The sequence below is a fragment of the Lytechinus variegatus genome, chromosome 6, assembly GCF_018143015.1.
Source record: "Lytechinus variegatus isolate NC3 chromosome 6, Lvar_3.0, whole genome shotgun sequence".
Lineage (NCBI taxonomy): Eukaryota > Metazoa > Echinodermata > Echinoidea > Temnopleuroida > Toxopneustidae > Lytechinus > Lytechinus variegatus.
In genome coordinates, this window is record NC_054745.1 from 18819372 (window position 1) to 18839101 (window position 19730).

General features: G+C 36.4%; 1 protein-coding gene across 3 annotated transcripts; it reads left to right on the forward strand.

The window, feature by feature from the left end:
• Positions 1 to 2865: 2865 nt before the first annotated feature.
• LOC121417136 (protein YIPF3-like) lies at positions 2866 to 19287 on the forward strand. Of its 3 annotated transcripts, none has more exons than XM_041610724.1 (10): positions 2866 to 2940; positions 4799 to 4987; positions 7131 to 7237; positions 7910 to 7955; positions 8573 to 8665; positions 12756 to 12887; positions 14298 to 14417; positions 15104 to 15227; positions 15694 to 15730; positions 18790 to 19287. In XM_041610724.1, exons 1-9 carry the CDS (start codon positions 2902 to 2904, stop codon positions 15699 to 15701), a joined length of 858 nt encoding a protein of 285 aa, XP_041466658.1. In that variant the 5' UTR covers positions 2866 to 2901; the 3' UTR covers positions 15702 to 15730; positions 18790 to 19287. The 3 variants fall into 3 exon arrangements, with proteins under 3 accessions (XP_041466658.1, XP_041466656.1, XP_041466657.1); XM_041610722.1 differs by lacking the exon at positions 15694 to 15730 and adding an exon at positions 17754 to 17940; XM_041610723.1 differs by lacking the exon at positions 15694 to 15730.
• Positions 19288 to 19730: the final 443 nt, after the last annotated feature.

Genomic DNA, 19730 nt, shown 5'->3' on the forward strand with positions numbered 1-19730 from the left:
TTGAAAGTAAAAATACAGTATTTAACACACACTTTAACCCCGAATTATATATTTCGTTAGAAAATATGTTTTTAAACAGTATCTCATTAATTTATCACATATATATGCATTTTAGTGATTACTCTTGTGATTTCTTTGCCCACTTTCTCATTGTGGATATACTTTTAGGGCCTTTGGCAGCCATTTTGAATATCAAAATACAACATTCATCACATACATGACATATTAATAATATATTTCGTTAACAATTATGTTTTTAGTCAATATTTCACTCGTTTAATCTTAATAATATGCATTTCTGTGATCACTCTTGTGAATTTTTTCGGCCCCCATTGCCATTGTACGCAATACTGTTTGGGCCAGTGGCTGCCATTTTAGATATCAAAATACAGAAATGTTCCCATTTATGACATAATAAATGATATATCTCTTTAGTAATGATGATTTGCATATATTACTTCGTTCATACATCGCAATTTTTTGCGGTTTAGTGCTCATTTTTGTGAAAATTGGTTTTCCCTATTTATATTGTACATAATAGAGTATACAATGGACTATGGCGGCCATTTTGAATATCAGGGGGGGGGGGGCACTTACATTGACGAGTGGATACCATGCGCGACCAAAAAAAAACCACGTAAAACGGATGTCTTTTTCACGATAGGGCACGTTACGTACGTAACGTGATAAGGGTGTCAAAAACACAAAAATAATGAAAAAAGGGTATCTATTTCGCTAGGAAAATTACGTGTTAAGGGTCGAATTTGCGGGGATGATAAAACAGAATTAAAATGTTTTATAAAGGATGTCTTATTTGACCCAACAGTTCGTGTTTAGAGTCCGATTTGCGCATGGTGTAGAAGGTGGGGTCGTACTAAGCCAAATAAGGTAAAGCCGACGACCGAAGGACCCGTAACAATTAAACATTCCTGTACTTGTTTAGGGGTTCATTTCAGGGAACAATTGCCAAGAGTATCGTTTTGTTTCTGATACTTGTTAAGGGTAGGGTTTCACACGCCAATACTTGTTAAGGGGTGCATTGTCAGAATATGGAAATTACGTGTTTAGGGTGCTTTTCGAGACCCCATGGTCGCGCATGGTATCCACTCGTGAATGGAAGTGCCCCCCCCGGGCCCGCGGCACACCCCCACCACTTTTTGGGTCGAGTGCCCCCCCCCCCCGGCCGGGGTCTAGTCCAGAAAAGTTTTAGAACCCAGTCCCCAAAGACCCTTTTACCTCTACGTGATATTTGCATGGAGACACTAAAATTCAATATAGTGAAGAAATTTGGAAGAAAACAAATGAAATAAACCGGGACAGTGAAAACGACGGATCAGTGGGGTTGGAAATTAAACATGAAGATGTAGGTAAAACAAAACAGACTTAAAATTAAATGGTCTGACTTGGAGAAGCGGGGGGGGGGGGGCTGGTGTTGTTTTCGGAGCGAAATAACTGAATAGTGTGAAAAATGGCGAGAAGAAAAGGAAGAAAAAGAAGAAGGAAAAAAAATCATGAAATGATTCGATGATAATTATGAAAACATAAAAATGGGTAATGAATCATTGATATTCTAAAGGGGCCATGAAGAAAAACAAATGAGATCAATCATCAAAGTCCTTGTTTTCAATGAAAATCAGTTCGTGAAATTTTTTCCGTTCGCACGAAATGGAGCATAAATTATATATATTTTTTCAATGTTTAAACAACCGGTTCGTAGTATTTATGAAGGTCATTATTGACAATGAACTAGAAAGGATATATGTCATTTTCCACCTTTTATGTATATTCCCATAATTTCCCCTGCAGGTGAATTATTTGAGCTTTTGTAATCTTGTTGAAACTATAGGTCATTGATCTTCAATCATGATACAGCAAAAACTGTGGTGTTAACCGGTGAAGTTTTTGAAGTGCAAGCCCACACTACATGACGCTGGATGAGGGCGCCAATATGGCGCATTTTGGGATAGGGGAAAATCCAAGGCCAAGAAAAAAGAAAAAGAAAAAAAGAGGAAAAACGAAAGATCAAGGGGTGAAATAGTGTACACAGTTAATGGGACATTGTCTCAGAATGTATCACAAAATTAATTTTCATTAAAAAAAGGCCGAAATTTATTGGCTCACTAACGAAAGAAAGAAAGAAACAAACAAACAAAGAACTTCAAGAAAGAAAGAAAGGTGAAAGAAAGAAAAAAGGAAGAACTGAAGAAAGAACTTGAAGAATGAAAAGAAAAAAAGAATAGAAGAAAAAGGTGAAAGAAAGAAATAAATAAAGAAAGAAAGAAGAAAAAAAGGATAGAAAGAAGAATGAAAGAAAGAAAGAAGAATTAATGAAAGAAAGAAAGAAAGACTACAGAAGGCCGGTTTTTACCCCCGATGGGAGATGATATTGATTTGATCAAATCACACAAAAAAGAGCAACCAAAGCCCATTTATACATGTATAGTATATAAATTATTTTGTGGGGATGGTCTGCATTATTTCACCGCATGGCATTTTATGTATCACTTCTAACAAAATAATTTCATCAATATAGTGCTCTGAAGTTATACTCACCAAAACAGTGGTCAATCACATTGGGGGACAACATAATTGTAATTTCAGGGAAATGACATGATATTCATTCATTCTTTACATACAAAATATGTATATATATATATATATATATATATATATATATATATATATATATATATATATATATATATATACATACAAAATATGTATATATATATATATATATAGTATGTATACGCCTTCTATTCAGACAGTAACGGCAGATCTGTCTATTTTTTAACATTTTTTAAAAAAGATGATTTGTTATTTTTATTACATAGCTGCTCATGAAATTTAATCAAAATCGTAAGACGCCCTCTACGTTACTTAGCATGAAAAACTGCCACCATGGCGAGTTCTGAGTGGTACGCAAAAAATGACGAAATGGTAAGATAAACTGCTTTATTATTACATTTTGGGAGTATTTACCCATCATTCCACAATATGAATGTAATCCTCGACTAGTGTGTTTTATATCTCGATTATATTGGGAAAGAATGATGGTAAGATGACTGATTGTGTGGTGGAAATACGCCAGCTAGCAGCCGATTATTTTGACAGTGTTATTGTGGATGCTAGTTGAGCGGAATCCGACGGGTCTTCTCCCCGGAGCCACCCCGCTGAGCTGTGCTGCGCTGAGCTGGGTCTTGGACTTCGACACATTGATGATCATGATGATACGTCAGTTCTAATGACAAAATGTATCGATTTTATTTAACGATTGATTTTATTTAATTGAAGCCAACGTCTATGTCAGAGGCTAAGCATAATTTTAACCTAATTGAAAAAAAACAACAAATCAATGCATCAGATTTAATGTCAGTAGAGGCGCACGGCCAATATTGGAGACTGTCTCCTATGTGGGAGATTATCTCCAATATCAGAGACTTTTGTAAAGAATTTGGGTATCCAATTTCAGAGACAGTCTCCAGTTTTGAAGACTAATTTCATTTGTTTACATTTGCGGCAAAAGGATTACCTTGGCGGCAAATAAAAATGTAATAAGCAGATTCCTCATGAAAATTTACACCTTTTCACCGTCTACTTTAAAAATTCACCGTCTACTTTTGTTTTGATAAGGATTTTGTTGTCATCCACACACAAAACAAATGGGCTTCTGACCTCAGCGAGACAAAATTTTGGGTAGAAAAAATTGTGTTTTTGTTAGTGTTGTTTCTTTTGTCCTTTTGCAAAGCAAGTCTCCAATGTGGGAGATTGTCTCCCCTATTGGAGAGAGTCTCCCATATTGGCTGTGCGCCTCTACTGAATGTCAGGACACAGTACACCGGACATATTAGCAGCAAAATGCCATGTTGATCGTCATCAAATTAAAACTAAAAACAAAACTTGAATCGAATAGATTCCGACTTAATTACATTTATACAATGCCATCATGTGGATTTATAAACTTTATAATAGAGTCTAGACCAAAACGACATTTATTTATTGCGTTGCCTGTTTGTTTTTTGCCATTGACAAATGACATATGACATGTATGACGAGACATCAGTCTATCACTGGATATTGAAGAATAGTTGTGATGAATAGGGCTTGGTGGGGATTAACCCAGGGAGCCCAGGATCTTACGTGTAATTGGCATACTCACCTGACTCGCGTGAAGTATGGTCAAAATAATTCTCCGAATAAATAGTTATAAGAAATCAAGCACTTACCACGATTATATGGATGAAGGTCTAACGAGTGGCAGTTTCCTGACATCTGGGCATAAACTGGAACCTCAAAAAACGAAAAGTTCTCTCCTACCCCCGTCTCGATCGGCCATTTTTGTTATGAATCGTAACAAAATGGCCGATCGAGACTGGGGTAGAAGGAGAGAACTCATCATCATGTTCCCATACCTCTAGCAATAATTCTAAATGGAAAGTGTATAACAATGAACTCCTTGAAAAGAGGAATTTGACCTGCATTTCTATTTAAATCTTGTTTTATTTGCAATAGTTATTACATTGATGTTCTTTCACTTCTGGATTTAAAACCGCCAACTCAGCCTAAAAAAAAAGACCACCACTAAAATGGGTCTCGATAGAACACTGTTTATATTTAAGTTTTCAAGTTATTATTGTTCTTATGACACATTGTGATTGAAATGATGATCATCATCATCACCATCCTAATCATATCAAGCATTTTTGTGATGGTTATGAGGGGTTTTGATAATTATTTAAAGTGATATATTAACCAATCACCTTTGCAGAAAGCCTTAAATTTTTTTTTTCTTCTACAGAACGCATCAGCTGTGATTGATCTTTCTGATGCCAATTACCTTGAGAAGGATAATGAAGCCACGCCCTCCTTGGTACGGCAACCACCCGAACTGACCAATGATGAAGCTGATCAGCACGGAGATAGCCAAGCAGCAAAGCCGTCGGAAACAACCTTCATGGATGCAATGAAGAGCCAGATGGCAGATTCGGTATAATTGTCTTGATATCTTGTTCCACCCCATAAAGTAACTCAACCATGTCTTCTATTGAAGTGAAACAAACATTATTATAAAGATGGAATTAATCTCCGTGAGCTATCAAATTCTACTTATGATGTTTAAAGAAAATGAATATTTATTGCCCAGTGTCTTCACTCACATTCAAACAAATAACAGCTGAAACTCTTAGACTAACAACCTGCTTATTTTGTATACATGTTCCTCAGAAAAAAAAAGAAGTTTGTCAATTGGCGTTGTCACAAAAAAGAAATATTAAGAGAAGAAATACACCATACAATCAATCCCTACTTCCTATTGTCACAGATTAAAATGTGGAAAGAAATACTATTCCATACTTGTTCATGCTATGCGTGTAAGAAAAAGGTAATTATATGTTTGGAACATGAAATCTGTAAACTTTGTTCTGTTTTATATTCTAATGTATTCAAGTAGACATATTTTAATTCCAGCTACCTGTAGGATGCCATTAGAATCTGAATAGCAAATGACTTGGTGCTATTAATTTACCTCAAATTAGCTCTGTTGAAACCTAATAGGGTGAACGGTTAAACCTTATTGCAAAAAAAAAATCAAAATTGAAGTTTTGAAACTGAGTTGGTTTCTTTGTTGTTAAGTTTCACTTGTTATTAGATTGATAATTTATTTATAATGTATTTGATAAGAAAATACTGTGTGGAGTGTGGAGCATTATGACCCAGTGGATTAGTCTCCAAACTTTTGAAAGGGGTCGTGAGTTCAAATCCCTGCCATGGCATAGTTCCTTCAGCAAGAAATTTATCCACATTGTGCTGCACTCAACCCAGGTGAGGTGAATGGGAACTCAACAGGAATTTATTCCTTGAAATGCACGGAGCGCTGGAAGGCTGCTTGAGCTCCAGTCGGGGTAATAATATCCAAGTCCTTTGGAAGCGCATAGAAACATATATATGCACTATACAAGAACAGTATTATTATTATAAATGGTCGCATTTCATAAGTTGGGTATGCAAAAAGGGTGGCGTATGAACATTTTTCCACACTGTGCCATGGATAAATTGTTGCTACATCACAGCATCTTTTAATGACCAAATTTATTGAGTAATATCTCATTTTGAAGCTAGAACTATAGGCTAAATATATTACTTCGAATTAGATCAATACAATATCAGGAACAAAAACTATAGCACATTAAGTTTGAAGTAACAGGGGTGGTGGAGCCAGTGGATGCGGTAAATGATAAAATATTAATTAAACCAAATTAACAACTTACTATGATATGTAATATGACTGTTATCCTCATATTTCTGGGTGTTTTAAAGCAGGGAACAACTAAATGTCATAAAAATTTGACAATTTTGAAAACATGCAGCAATTGAATACATGTGTATGTTAGCTCTGATCTGCAACCTAATCAAGTAGTAAACCGGAGTGATTTGGTTAATTATCTAATTTGTAATCTTAATTTTTAGCACAAATGTTGTGTATCATTGCAACAAACATTTCTACCCATGATGTTGTTGTTTTGCCAAGCATATGAATACAGTGACAGGTATTTTGGGGTAAAAATGTGAAATTAAATACTGTTAATTAATTAGTATAATTAATATGCATACAATAATAGATAATTATTCAATTTTTGATACAGATTTAATAATGTTTCAAGATTATAACTGCAATTTACTAGGGTGATCCAATGTTGCATTAACTTTTGACACCATTTTATGTGCAGCAGGTCCAATTTGAGAAAAACACATTTCAAGATTCACATTTACATTGATGTCTATGTAATAATTAGCTGTTAGTTAGTCATTTTAAGGAGAAATAAAGATAGTCGAGACTTTAATTTTTTTCATTATTTAGAGAATGGTAATAGCTAAAACATAAAAAATAAAATTTTTGACCATTTTCATCCTGTTCGCGAAATTGGACCACCTTATGACATGCGACCAAATCAATTATTACTGTATATTGTTATATGACTGCATGTGATCCTTTCTTTCTGGATCCCTCGTACTCTTGAATCCTCTCTCTCTCACATCCCTCTTCTCTCCATTTCGCCCCCCTTGCCATCATCCTTATCTCTCTCATCTCTTCCTGATCTCCCTTCTCCCCTCTCATCAATGACCTGATCCAGGTCTGGCAAGCTAGTCGTCAGCAGGCCCGGAAGGCGTTTGACATTTATGGCAACATTGATATCCTCCGACCATACTTTGATGTTGAACCCAAGGTTGTAGTTGCAAGGTAAATTTGATAGGACCAAGAGCCTACTTATAAGTAACGAATGGGCTATTGCATGTAGCACATCAAAATTGTTCAGTGCAAAAAGTGTCATTTTGGCATGCAGAATTCATATCAGCCCCCTTTCGGGAAATACCACCCCCCTGGTGCTGTACTGATAAGCTAATCATGATGATGATGATGTTAATAGGAATGATAAATAAGGCAAGTACTATAATACCTCTTATGATAATAATGATTTTGGCCTGTATTCTGAAGTCGGGTTTAAATTAAACCCTGGTTTAAAGTTGTGGTTTAAGTATGGAGAGCCGATTGGGGCACGAATCCTTAACAGTAAACATTCAATTTATTATCTCATATGACACCCAAATTGTTCATAATTGTCTGGGAATGATAACTGAAGTATTTTCTTCATCATGAAAGCAAAAGGAAACAAACTATTAAACATAGAAAATATAAAATATGAACTTTATTTTTCATTTATTGGCTTCCCATAATTTAAGTTCAGAGTTAGACCATGGTCTAAGTTAAACCTGACTTCAGAATACGGCCAATGGTTGTGATGATGATAATATCAGTGATAGTATTTATAATTATTAGATGATAGTAATAACAACATCATTGATATAATATTTATGAAAAGTTCACAATTCTTTTCTTTGTGCCAAATTGCAGGCTGCTATTTTCGTTCGTTCCAAGGAAGCTAACTGGGAATCCACAGGTAAAGTGAATCTGTCATTCCAGATATTAGAACAATTTCTTCCAGACTATTGTGTGATTTTCTTAAAATCAAGCTCTAGTAAGTTTTGCACCACTAAACACATACATGTATATGCAGAGCTTCCAAGTAATATATTTCCCAGCTTTCAATAGTGTAGTGACTGTTTTATCTTGTCGCTTTTGAAGACGATCGTAGCACACTTGTCAAAAGTTTGAGTTCTGTTGTCTTTTTCACGACCAACAATTTCCCAGGAAAGAATACATAGTATACCTTATATTATTATTGTATTTTAGATTGCCTGAATCAGTTAATTTGTCTTACATAAAAGTAAGTTGAAATGCAAATTTCGTCGGCCATATGCCAAAAGGGCCTTAACTGCTTTTGGCCATTCCGAGATAATGGCGTTTATAAAGGTTTTGGCCTCTCTAATAATCAAATGTTTGTGGTCGTTTTTTTGCTTTTGAAGCCAATTTCGATAAACGTGTTAAGTTATTAAGTTTTACATGAAATGTGTTAAATTTATTATAAAATATTCAGAACCCCTAAAATCGGGTTAAGGCCCTTTTGGCATAAGGCCGACGATTTATTGTTTTCATTATTATTCTTTTTTTCTGCAGAAAGTAGTTGGTGAACTGTATGGCCCTCTTATGGTAGTTTTCACACTGATAGCTGTCTTACTCTATGGAATGAAAGATTCTGGACACACTGTGGTATGTATCCATTCAGACTGTGGTATGTACATGTATTATTTGTTCACTTTGTGGTATGTATCTGCTCACACTGTGGTATGTATACATGTAGCTGTGTGTGTGTGTCTCTGATAGCTGCATTACTCTATGGAATGAAAGACTCCGGACACACTGTGGTATGTATCTATTCAGACTGTGGTATGTATTATTTGTTCACTTTGTGGTATGTATCTGCTCACACTGTGGTATGTATAGCTGTGTGTGTGTCTCTGATAGCTGCATTACTCTATGGAATGAAAGACTCCGGACACACTGTGGTATGTATCTATTCAGACTGTGGTATGTATTATTTTGTTCACTTTGTGGTATGTATCTGCTCACACTGTGGTATGTATAGCTGTGTGTGTGTCTCTGATAGCTGCATTACTCTATGGAATGAAAGACTCCGGACACACTGTGGTATGTATCTATTCATACTGTGGTATGTATTATTTTGTTCACTTTGTGGGATGTATCTGCTCACACTGTGGTATGTATAGCTGTGTGTGTGTCTCTGATAGCTGCATTACTCTATGGAATGAAAGACTCCGGACACACTGTGGTATGTATCCATTCAGACTGGTATGTATTATTTGTTCACTTTGTGGTATGTATCTGCTCACACTGTGGTATGTATAGCTGTGTGTGTGTCTCTGATAGCTGCATTACTCTATGGAATGAAAGACTCCGGACACACTGTGGTATGTATCTATTCAGACTGTGGTATGTATTATTTGTTCACTTTGTGGTATGTATCTGCTCACACTGTGGTATGTATAGCTGTGTGTGTGTCTCTGATAGCTGCATTACTCTATGGAATGAAAGACTCCGGACACACTGTGGTATGTATCTATTCAGACTGGTATGTATTATTTGTTCACTTTGTGGTATGTATCTGCTCACACTGTGGTATGTATAGCTGTGTGTGTGTCTCTGATAGCTGCATTACTCTATGGAATGAAAGACTCCGGACACACTGTGGTATGTATCTATTCAGACTGTGGTATGTATTATTTTGTTCACTTTGTGGTATGTATCTGCTCACACTGTGGTATGTATAGCTGTGTGTGTGTCTCTGATAGCTGCATTACTCTATGGAATGAAAGACTCCGGACACACTGTGGTATGTATCTATTCAGACTGTGGTATGTATTATTTGTTCACTTTGTGGTATGTATCTGCTCACACTGTGGTATGTATAGCTGTGTGTGTGTCTCTGATAGCTGCATTACTCTATGGAATGAAAGACTCCGGACACACTGTGGTATGTATCTATTCAGACTGGTATGTATTATTTGTTCACTTTGTGGTATGTATCTGCTCACACTGTGGTATGTATAGCTGTGTGTGTGTCTCTGATAGCTGCATTACTCTATGGAATGAAAGACTCCGGACACACTGTGGTATGTATCCATTCAGACTGTGGTATGTATTATTTGTTCACTTTGTGGTATGTATCTGCTCACACTGTGGTATGTATAGCTGTGTGTGTGTCTCTGATAGCTGCATTACTCTATGGAATGAAAGACTCTGGACACACTGTGGTATGTATCTATTCAGACTGGTATGTATTATTTGTTCACTTTGTGGTATGTATCTGCTCACACTGTGGTATGTATAGCTGTGTGTGTGTCTCTGATAGCTGCATTACTCTATGGAATGAAAGACTCCGGACACACTGTGGTATGTATCTATTCAGACTGTGGTATGTATTATTTGTTCACTTTGTGGTATGTATCTGCTCACACTGTGGTATGTATAGCTGTGTGTGTCTCTGATAGCTGCATTACTCTATGGAATGAAAGACTCTGGACACACTGTGGTATGTATCTATTCAGACTGGTATGTATTATTTTGTTCACTTTGTGGGATGTATCTGCTCACACTGTGGTATGAATAGCTGTGTGTGTGTCTGATAGCTGCATTACTCTATGGAATGAAAGACTCCGGACACACTGTGGTATGTATCTATTCAGACTGTGGTATGTACATGTATTATTTGTTCACTTTGTGGTATGTATCTGCTCACACTGGTATGTATAGCTGTGTGTGTGTCTCTGATAGCTGCATTACTCTATGGAATGAAAGACTCCGGACACACTGTGGTATGTATCTATTCAGACTGTGGTATGTATTATTTGTTCACTTTGTGGTATGTATCTGCTCACACTGTGGTATGTATAGCTGTGTGTGTCTCTGATAGCTGCATTACTCTATGGAATGAAAGACTCTGGACACACTGTGGTATGTATCTATTCAGACTGGTATGTATTATTTTGTTCACTTTGTGGTATGTATCTGCTCACACTGTGGTATGAATAGCTGTGTGTGTGTCTGATAGCTGCATTACTCTATGGAATGAAAGACTCTGGACACACTGTGGTATGTATCTATTCAGACTGTGGTATGTACATGTATTATTTGTTCACTTTGTGGTATGTATCTGCTCACACTGGTATGTATAGCTGTGTGTGTGTCTGATAGCTGCATTACTCTATGGAATGAAAGACTCCGGACACACTGTGGTATGTATCTATTCATACTGTGGTATGTATTATTTGTTCACTTTGTGGTATGTATCTGCTCACACTGGTATGTATAGCTGTGTATGTGTCTCTGATAGCTGCATTACTCTATGGAATGAAAGACTCCGGACACACTGTGGTATGTATCTATTCAGACTGGTATGTATTATTTGTTCACTTTGTGGTATGTATCTGCTCACACTGTGGTATGTATAGCTGTGTGTGTGTCTCTGATAGCTGCATTACTCTATGGAATGAAAGACTCCGGACACACTGTGGTATGTATCTATTCAGACTGTGGTATGTATTATTTTGTTCACTTTGTGGTATGTATCTGCTCACACTGTGGTATGTATAGCTGTGTGTGTGTCTCTGATAGCTGCATTACTCTATGGAATGAAAGACTCCGGACACACTGTGGTATGTATCTATTCAGACTGGTATGTATTATTTTGTTCACTTTGTGGTATGTATCTGCTCACACTGTGGTATGAATAGCTGTGTGTGTGTGTCTGATAGCTGCATTACTCTATGGAATGAAAGACTCCGGACACACTGTGGTATGTATCTATTCAGACTGTGGTATGTATTATTTTGTTCACTTTGCGGTATGTGTCTGCTCACACTGTGGTATGTATAGCTGTGTGTGTGTCTCTGATAGCTGCATTACTCTATGGAATGAAAGACTCCAGACACACTGTGGTATGTATCTATTCAGACTGGTATGTATTATTTTGTTCACTTTGTGGGATGTATCTGCTCACACTGTGGTATGAATAGCTGTGTGTGTGTCTGATAGCTGCATTACTCTATGGAATGAAAGACTCCGGACACACTGTGGTATGTATCTATTTAGACTGTGGTATGTATTATTTTGTTCACTTTGCGGTATGTGTCTGCTCACACTGTGGTATGTATAGCTGTGTGTGTGTCTGATAGCTGCATTACTCTATGGAATGAAAGACTCCAGACACACTGTTGTATGTATCTATTCAGACTGTGGTATGTATCTGTTCACACTGTGCTATGTATCTATGCTGTGGTGTGTGTCTATTTACAATGTGGTATGTGTCCGTCCATAACCTGGTATGTATATATTGACACTGGTATGTATCTCTTCACACTGGTATGTATTTGTTCACACTGTGGTATGTATCTGTTCACACTGATATGTATCTCTTCAAACTGGGGTATGTATCTATTCACACTGTAGTATGTATCTTTTCAAACTGTGGTATGTATCTGTTCACACTATGGTATGTATACCTGTAGGTAAAACACAAAGATTTGTATTCTTCTGTGAATGACACTAGTATATATCTATTCACACTATGGTATATATGTTTAGGTGTGTATATGTCTCTTATAGCTTTATTACTCCATGGAATGAAAGTATCTGGACAAATTTTGGTATGATGATATTCTCATTGTGGTGTGTCTCTGAGAGAGTCTCTTATATTGCTTTATTACTCTCTGACATGAAAGACTGTCTAAAGGAAAGAAATGCTGTGGATTCAAAATATATTTTTGGTAATTTTTTTTTACAGAAAGAAGGAACTTTGATGGGGTCATCAGTTGGGATCTGTTTTGGTTACTGGTTCCTGGCTTCGCTTCTCTTTTACACTGCTTCCTACATCTGTAATACATTCATCACTTTCTTACAAGTCCTCACATTGACTGTAAGTACACATCTCTCTTTTACACTGTTTTTTTACATTTGTAATGAATTCATTAGTTTCCTACGAGTCCTCACATTGTAGGTACACCCCCCTTCTTTGATTGATACACTACATCCTATATCTGTAATACATCCTTTACTTTCCTACAAGTCCTCACATTGACTGCTAATTGCCCATCCCTTCTCTTATACTTCCTACATCCATCACTCTCCTACGAGTCCTCACATTGAATACAAGTACGGTACACATTTTTATTCTTTTACACTGCTTCCCATGTATCTTTAATACACTTCATCACTTTCCTACAAGTCCTCACATTGACTGTTAATGCACATCTCTTTTCTCTTACACCGTTTCGAGCGGACGGCTTGTGAAATCACGAGGCGCGATAGCGCACTGTATCTATTCCACAAACCGTCCTCTCTGTTACGATGCCCACTGTAGCGTAAATAATTCACTTCAAGAAAATTTAAAGACAGGATGAAACTTTGGAATCGGAACTATCGAACAAAAACACTGACCAGTAAATAATTTGCTCTCCTTGTAGGTGCACTTATTGCTGGTTTTAAAAAAGCTTTTCTTTAAATGCGTTTTCTGCCAAACTAACTTTCGCATCGAAGTGCGCAGAGAGGAGGGTTCGTGGTGCGTACGACGATATGTATGTGACCAGCCTCCCCAAATCCACCAATAAGTCACCAGGGACGGTTCTCTGTAATAGTCAAAATATTAAATTGGTCTTCAAAAACCCAAAATTTAAAAATTTAGCTTATCTGAAGGAGTATTCTTACTTATGCTGTAAAAATTTCAAATTGTAAACACAATTAGAAGATAAGATACAAGGGTTTATCCGTGTATTTATCTTCCTTTTTATGTTCTATCAATTATTGTTACAGACCAACTCTGGGTACATGTACCTTGGTCGGGGAGGGAGACCCTCGGGTCACAGTTAACAAGTTAGCTTTCCCCATACCCAGGCAGCTAAGCTACATGTACCCATCTACGGCTCTGCTTAATATCCATATTTTGTTGAAACTTTATTATATATTGTAATTGCCGAGTTGATAATAAATAAATAAATAAACAAGTTTTTGTGAACTGCTTGGAAGTTTAATTAAAATTGCAGTGTGCAAATCTCAGACTTGAGTGAACACAATCTTCAAACGTTGTTTTCTCCCTTTTTGTCTGAAGCTAGTGCTTTTTGTCTTCTGCATTCAATCAAGTATTTTAGTGGGTCATTGTTGATCAATGTAGACAAACTATATCATTTTATAGCTATGGCTTTGCTTTTTCAGACTAGATTAAAATCTCAATGTTCATTTTTGGCGACTTATTGTTCACATATATACATGTAGACATGATTGAAGAATGAGAGTTTTTATGGATTTCTTTCTTTGTCTCTTTCTTTTTCAGGGATACGCTATGTCCTCATACTGTGTCGTATTGTTTCTAGGTACAGTTCTTCACAGTGATTCCCATACATTATTCTACTCCATGTGGGGCGTATTAGGAGGGCTGTCAGCAGCTAAAATGGTAAGATTACCAGGGAATAATTTGCTCTACAAATTTGAATAGCATTTTTGGTCATAAGACAGAAAAGCTCTCGAACTAAGTTATGTACAGTCCTATGTAAAAATATGCTATTCAAAAGACTTCATGCATAGCAGTCTTTCAAAAATGTGGAGGAAATTGCGATGCGATACCACGAAAATTATTCCTTTGATTACCCATTTCATAACATTTAATTATTTGTACTGTATATTCATGTGTGACTATGGGCCTTTTCACACGTGAATCTTGAATCATCATCATCATTATAATGATGATTTCAACTTGTCTTTAGAATCATCAGACCTTTCACACGCTCACTCAAAAACTGTGATTTGAATTTGAATTCTTGAGCGAAGGCGATATGATTCCTTGGTGACTTGTCAATCAAAGCACTGCATCGCAAAATAAACTACGATGAGTGCATGACTATTGTATCTACAAAAGTACTTGAAAGGTCATGTAAGCTCCGCCCCTCAAAAATTGTGTTGGAGGTCAAGCCTTTCACACACGAAATTCGTACGATAATTTGAGTGAAAGTTAACTGGAATTGACCTCCAGAGTAGAATTTGGTTTGTGATGATTTTTTTTAATGAATGGGTGTAAATAGTTATTTGTAGTGTACAGCTTTTTGACAACCAACCACTGTATTTTATATCTTTCATGCACAGGTTATGGTTTATATTTCAAGAACGTCAGCTAAATCTCAGAAGCTGATTATAGCAGGAATCGTCGCCTCCATCCATCTGTTATTCCTGCTTTATCTCCATTTCTCGTATCATAAGATTGTTGAAGGTAAGAATAACTTATGAGTAGCTAGTGCATGATTCTTTTTATTGTGCAGTAAATTTTCAGTGTTTTGTTTTTAGATTTTTCTTTTTCTGTTAAAAATGGTATTAGTTTGAGCCTGAATTACCCCTTTAGGTTAATACTGTGTCAATCTTGCCTTCATCTGTGAGTATGTTGGAATAAGAAATTTTGAATTACCCCCCTCCAAAAAAAAAAACAAACAACAACATTCAATTATAATTTTGTTTTCCGAAAGAAATAGATGATGAACCCCTTTCATGATTTTAGAATTAAAGTGATCAAATACATGTAATGTGGGCACTTTCCCCATGTTGCTGTGTTTTCTAAGCACAATAATAAGCACATTTTAGTATGAGTTTACAAAGATACATTTGCAATGCTCTATTCTAACCTGCCTTGCTTTTTTGCCTGATTTTGAATGTTCTTTTTATTTGCAAATCCCCATTTATAGGTGTATGATGCAGTTATGATTTGCACTGTCTTTCACGGTATGACCCTGCTTTATAAGGCTCTGTTACTCCTTGGTCCTTACTGTTATAGCCCGCATATGCTGATGTACTTATGGCAAGCCATTTTGTCATATTTTCTTGGTATCATGTAATTCTTACTAGCAGGGGCAGATCCAGGATTTTCCAAAAGGGGGGGAGAGGGTAAGTTTTTCTGAGGAAAAATTTGACAAGCAAGAAACAAAACAAAACACACACAAAAGCTCTTCACTTTCAAAAGAGGGGTCACACTTCTCTTTTAATGGCATTTTTACATTTCAAAATCAAAAGGGGGGGGGGGGGCGCATGGGCTGGCTGTGCCCCCCCCCTGGATCCACCACTAGTTAATAGCACAAATTAGTTTGGGGCATTACAAAATGAATTCTTGACGTCTTCTGTCTTCGTAATAAATTGTTCTACGATCTTAATGAAAATTTGTTCTACGATCATTGCTAAGCTTTGTGTTACGGGTTCATGAGCATTACCTTTAGCAGCCTTTATTGTCTGACAAGTGACAACTTATCTTGATTTTGATTGGCTGAGAAGCACTGCTAATAGGATAGCTGTTGAATAAAACTGGGCCCCATCTTACAAAGAGTTATGATTGATCCAATCAAACTATGGAAATCCATCAGTGTCATAATTTTTTCGACAGGAAATATACACAATGTCCTTTGTTTTCAAAGACAAGCACAGTGAATTTTCAATAAAACAATGAATGCATGAATATACATCGTAGCTAGAAAATATTTTGAACAAACGTGTATAATAGATGTTGACGTTGCTGGCCGTCCATAGTTGTGATTGATCGGATCAATCGCAACTCTTTGTAAGACGGAGCCCATGACTTGCAGTTACCACAATTCTCAGTCAATAAACATCAAGGAAAGTTTTCAGGTCTGACAACATGTCGGATGACAGATATTGATGAAACTTGGTCATGGAATTCCCCTATTAACTGAGATCAATTTTTGTGATTAATTTCAAGAAATATGAATTAGTGTTAAAATGGCTTCCCATATGCGACGGCATATGTTGGCTAGGATGACCTGGGCTCCCTAACACAAGGCATAGTGATTGACCGTACGATTTTTTTTTTACGATTGATTGTACGTTGTAGTCCATGCAATCAGTCATGAAAATTTGTTCTACGATCATTGCTAAGCTTTGTGTTTTGGGCTCCTGGTGTGGCAGTCTCTAACCATATCTGGTATAGCCTTGCATTCTTTGGGTACTGTATATCATACTAAAATAGAAATGAGGAAACAATAGTATATTAATATCAGTTCATTTGTGTTGTTAATAATCCATCTCCTGATAGTTCTTTATTTCCTATTTCATCGTTTGAATTTTAGGAAGTCATTCCATCATCTGGTAAAGGGGGTTGGGGAGGGTGGAGGGTGGACAAAAGATGAGTATTTCAGTCATCAAGAAAAATACTTGCGAAAGACTTTAGATTTGAATAGTGTAAGCGGTCCTTCTGTGTCCAGCATGCATATCCTCTCCAAAAGACATTCCGCTCCCCCCCCCCTCCCCTGCCGTTCCAGCACTCCAGTAACAATCCTGCCCAGAAACACTGAACTACCTGATTATTCTTTGCTACTTAATGATAAAAACTAACACACTCTCCAGCGGAGCGACCAACTGCTAAAGAACGCAACCCAAATTAACGAAATACCTTTCTTCCAAAATAGGTTACCTTCATGTTTATCCCACCCCCCTTCAAAGGAATTATTTTTAGTGACTTCAACCTCAATTGATGAATTGGTTTGGTCCATGCAAAGCTTCTAAATCCTGTGTGCGTAGATGTGGTATTTTTCTACGAACCTTTGCTTTTTATTTACCGTATTTTATTTTTGCCTAATGTGTAATGCATATATGCAAGGTGGTATTTTTTATAGTAACCCATGATATGCATGGTAATTTATTTCTACTAACCTATGTTACCAGTATGTATGCATGGTGATATATTGTTACTAACCAATGCCTTGCTGGTATTCTCGTGTGTGTATGTATGCATGCTCAGATCTCACACTAGCCTTACACCGTGATGATACTGATGAAGTTGTTGCAATGGCAAAGGCTGTTGATATCGTAGATGATGCACAAGGACCAGTTGACGTAGGCATTGAACCGCCTTTAAATGAGCATCCAAATCAAGAAGACCCTGTTTACTGAGATACGTCAACATAGGGTCTAAAATACCGTTTTGTGTATGTAGCAACTTACTGTACTAACACTTTAAGATCTTATATGCGTAGATAGTAGTACCTTGAAATAAGATTGTAAATACTTCTGTGCAACGAGTAACACTTTACTAACACTTATACTCAAATGACATATCAACTAGTTTTGTTACATATCGCATTGTTTGCACTTCTCCTATAGTAGATTCCATATGTGAAAACACAATATAGGTAGGCCTACTGCAATCATGTCTCTATGACTGGCTAACTCTTGTTAGTAAGTGTAAGCCCTTGTATCTGCCAATAATTTTTTTTAATTGAAAATTTACAAAACTCATCAATCTATAAGATTTAAAGCTAAATGATAGTAGTTGCAGTCAAACACTAATTTCGTGAGAAAGTCTGTAAAACCAAGGTTAAGTATGACTATATCATCGTGGCTCTCGATCTGGTACAGTTACATAAACTGAACTTTGTGAAATCATAAAATCGAAGCTGAAATACGATCAAACTGAAGATTGCCAACACAGATAGGCACACGTGGGACAGTGTATTATTGTTGCTGGAATAAAGACCCGACGGAAGTTACCAAATCCGCGCTTATTTTGCTTATTTCTCAGCAATTACACAATTTCTTCCAGAATCCTTTGGCACATATTTGTTATTCATACAAACAGACACTTGGGTGGTCATTATATTAGATTATGTAAAAAATCATTTTGAGATCGTTACCAGAACTGGAATTTATCTTTAAGGTTAAATTCTGACTTGATAATATTGTAGCATAACCCTCGGATATCTGATATTGACATACAATTGTATTTGAATACATAATATATTTATAGTGTTCCCTGTCATCTTTTCTCATCTTTACAGCGATTGACCGGATATGATGACTATCATTTCACTGGATGAATGCCTATTCAGATGTCATCAGGATTTAGCAGGTTTATCCTTAGAAAGCCTTTTACAGCAAGTACCATATTTTCCCTGTTGTTCACATGAATCAGTTGATGCCAATTTTCTCCATAGATTCTGATTGACACTGACAATAACCATATCTGCATATTCTTTTAATTGTAATGAAGAAATTTGACGACCGAACGCTAGCAAATTACATCATTAATTTGTTACAATGAGGTAAGCTCTTTAAATTAAAATGTCATTCTATGTTTATAACCACTGGAGGTGGGGTAAAATGTTTCTTAAATATGAATTAGTTGGTAACACAACATCTGCTCCTGCGACAATTGCTCGTCTGAGATGTAGGGGTCGGGTTGCAATAAGGTTTTATGTTGGGTTTAGGGTTAGGTTTAGGGTAGGGTATAGTGTTAAACCCAGGGTTGAAGTCAAGATATTCCATTACTGTGTGTGGAATTTAGAGTGGAGCAATTGTTGCCGGAGCAGCTCTCATGGAACCCCAAATTATATCATTTTGGTTATATAAAAAGTATTTTGAAATAATGTTTTTTTTAAATATTTATAACCATTTTGAAGTGGAGCAGCAGTTTTTCTATGAATAAGGTTTACTATTTTTGCTCCTGACATATTCCAGGGAGTTACTATGTATTATCTTTATTTCCTGAAAAAAAAAAAAGATTTGATAATAATTGTACATCCTTGATATCAGTCTTGAAATTTTCCTGACGTACATGCGGTGACCTGGAATTATAATTAAACTACTTGTTTAAATCAATGAAAATCCTACATGTATGTCTGTATTCATTAAAAAAATATATATGAATCCTGTATCATAATTGTACATAGCATCAAGGATATGTTCCTAATATTCTAAAAAGAACAATAAAGCTAAGCTT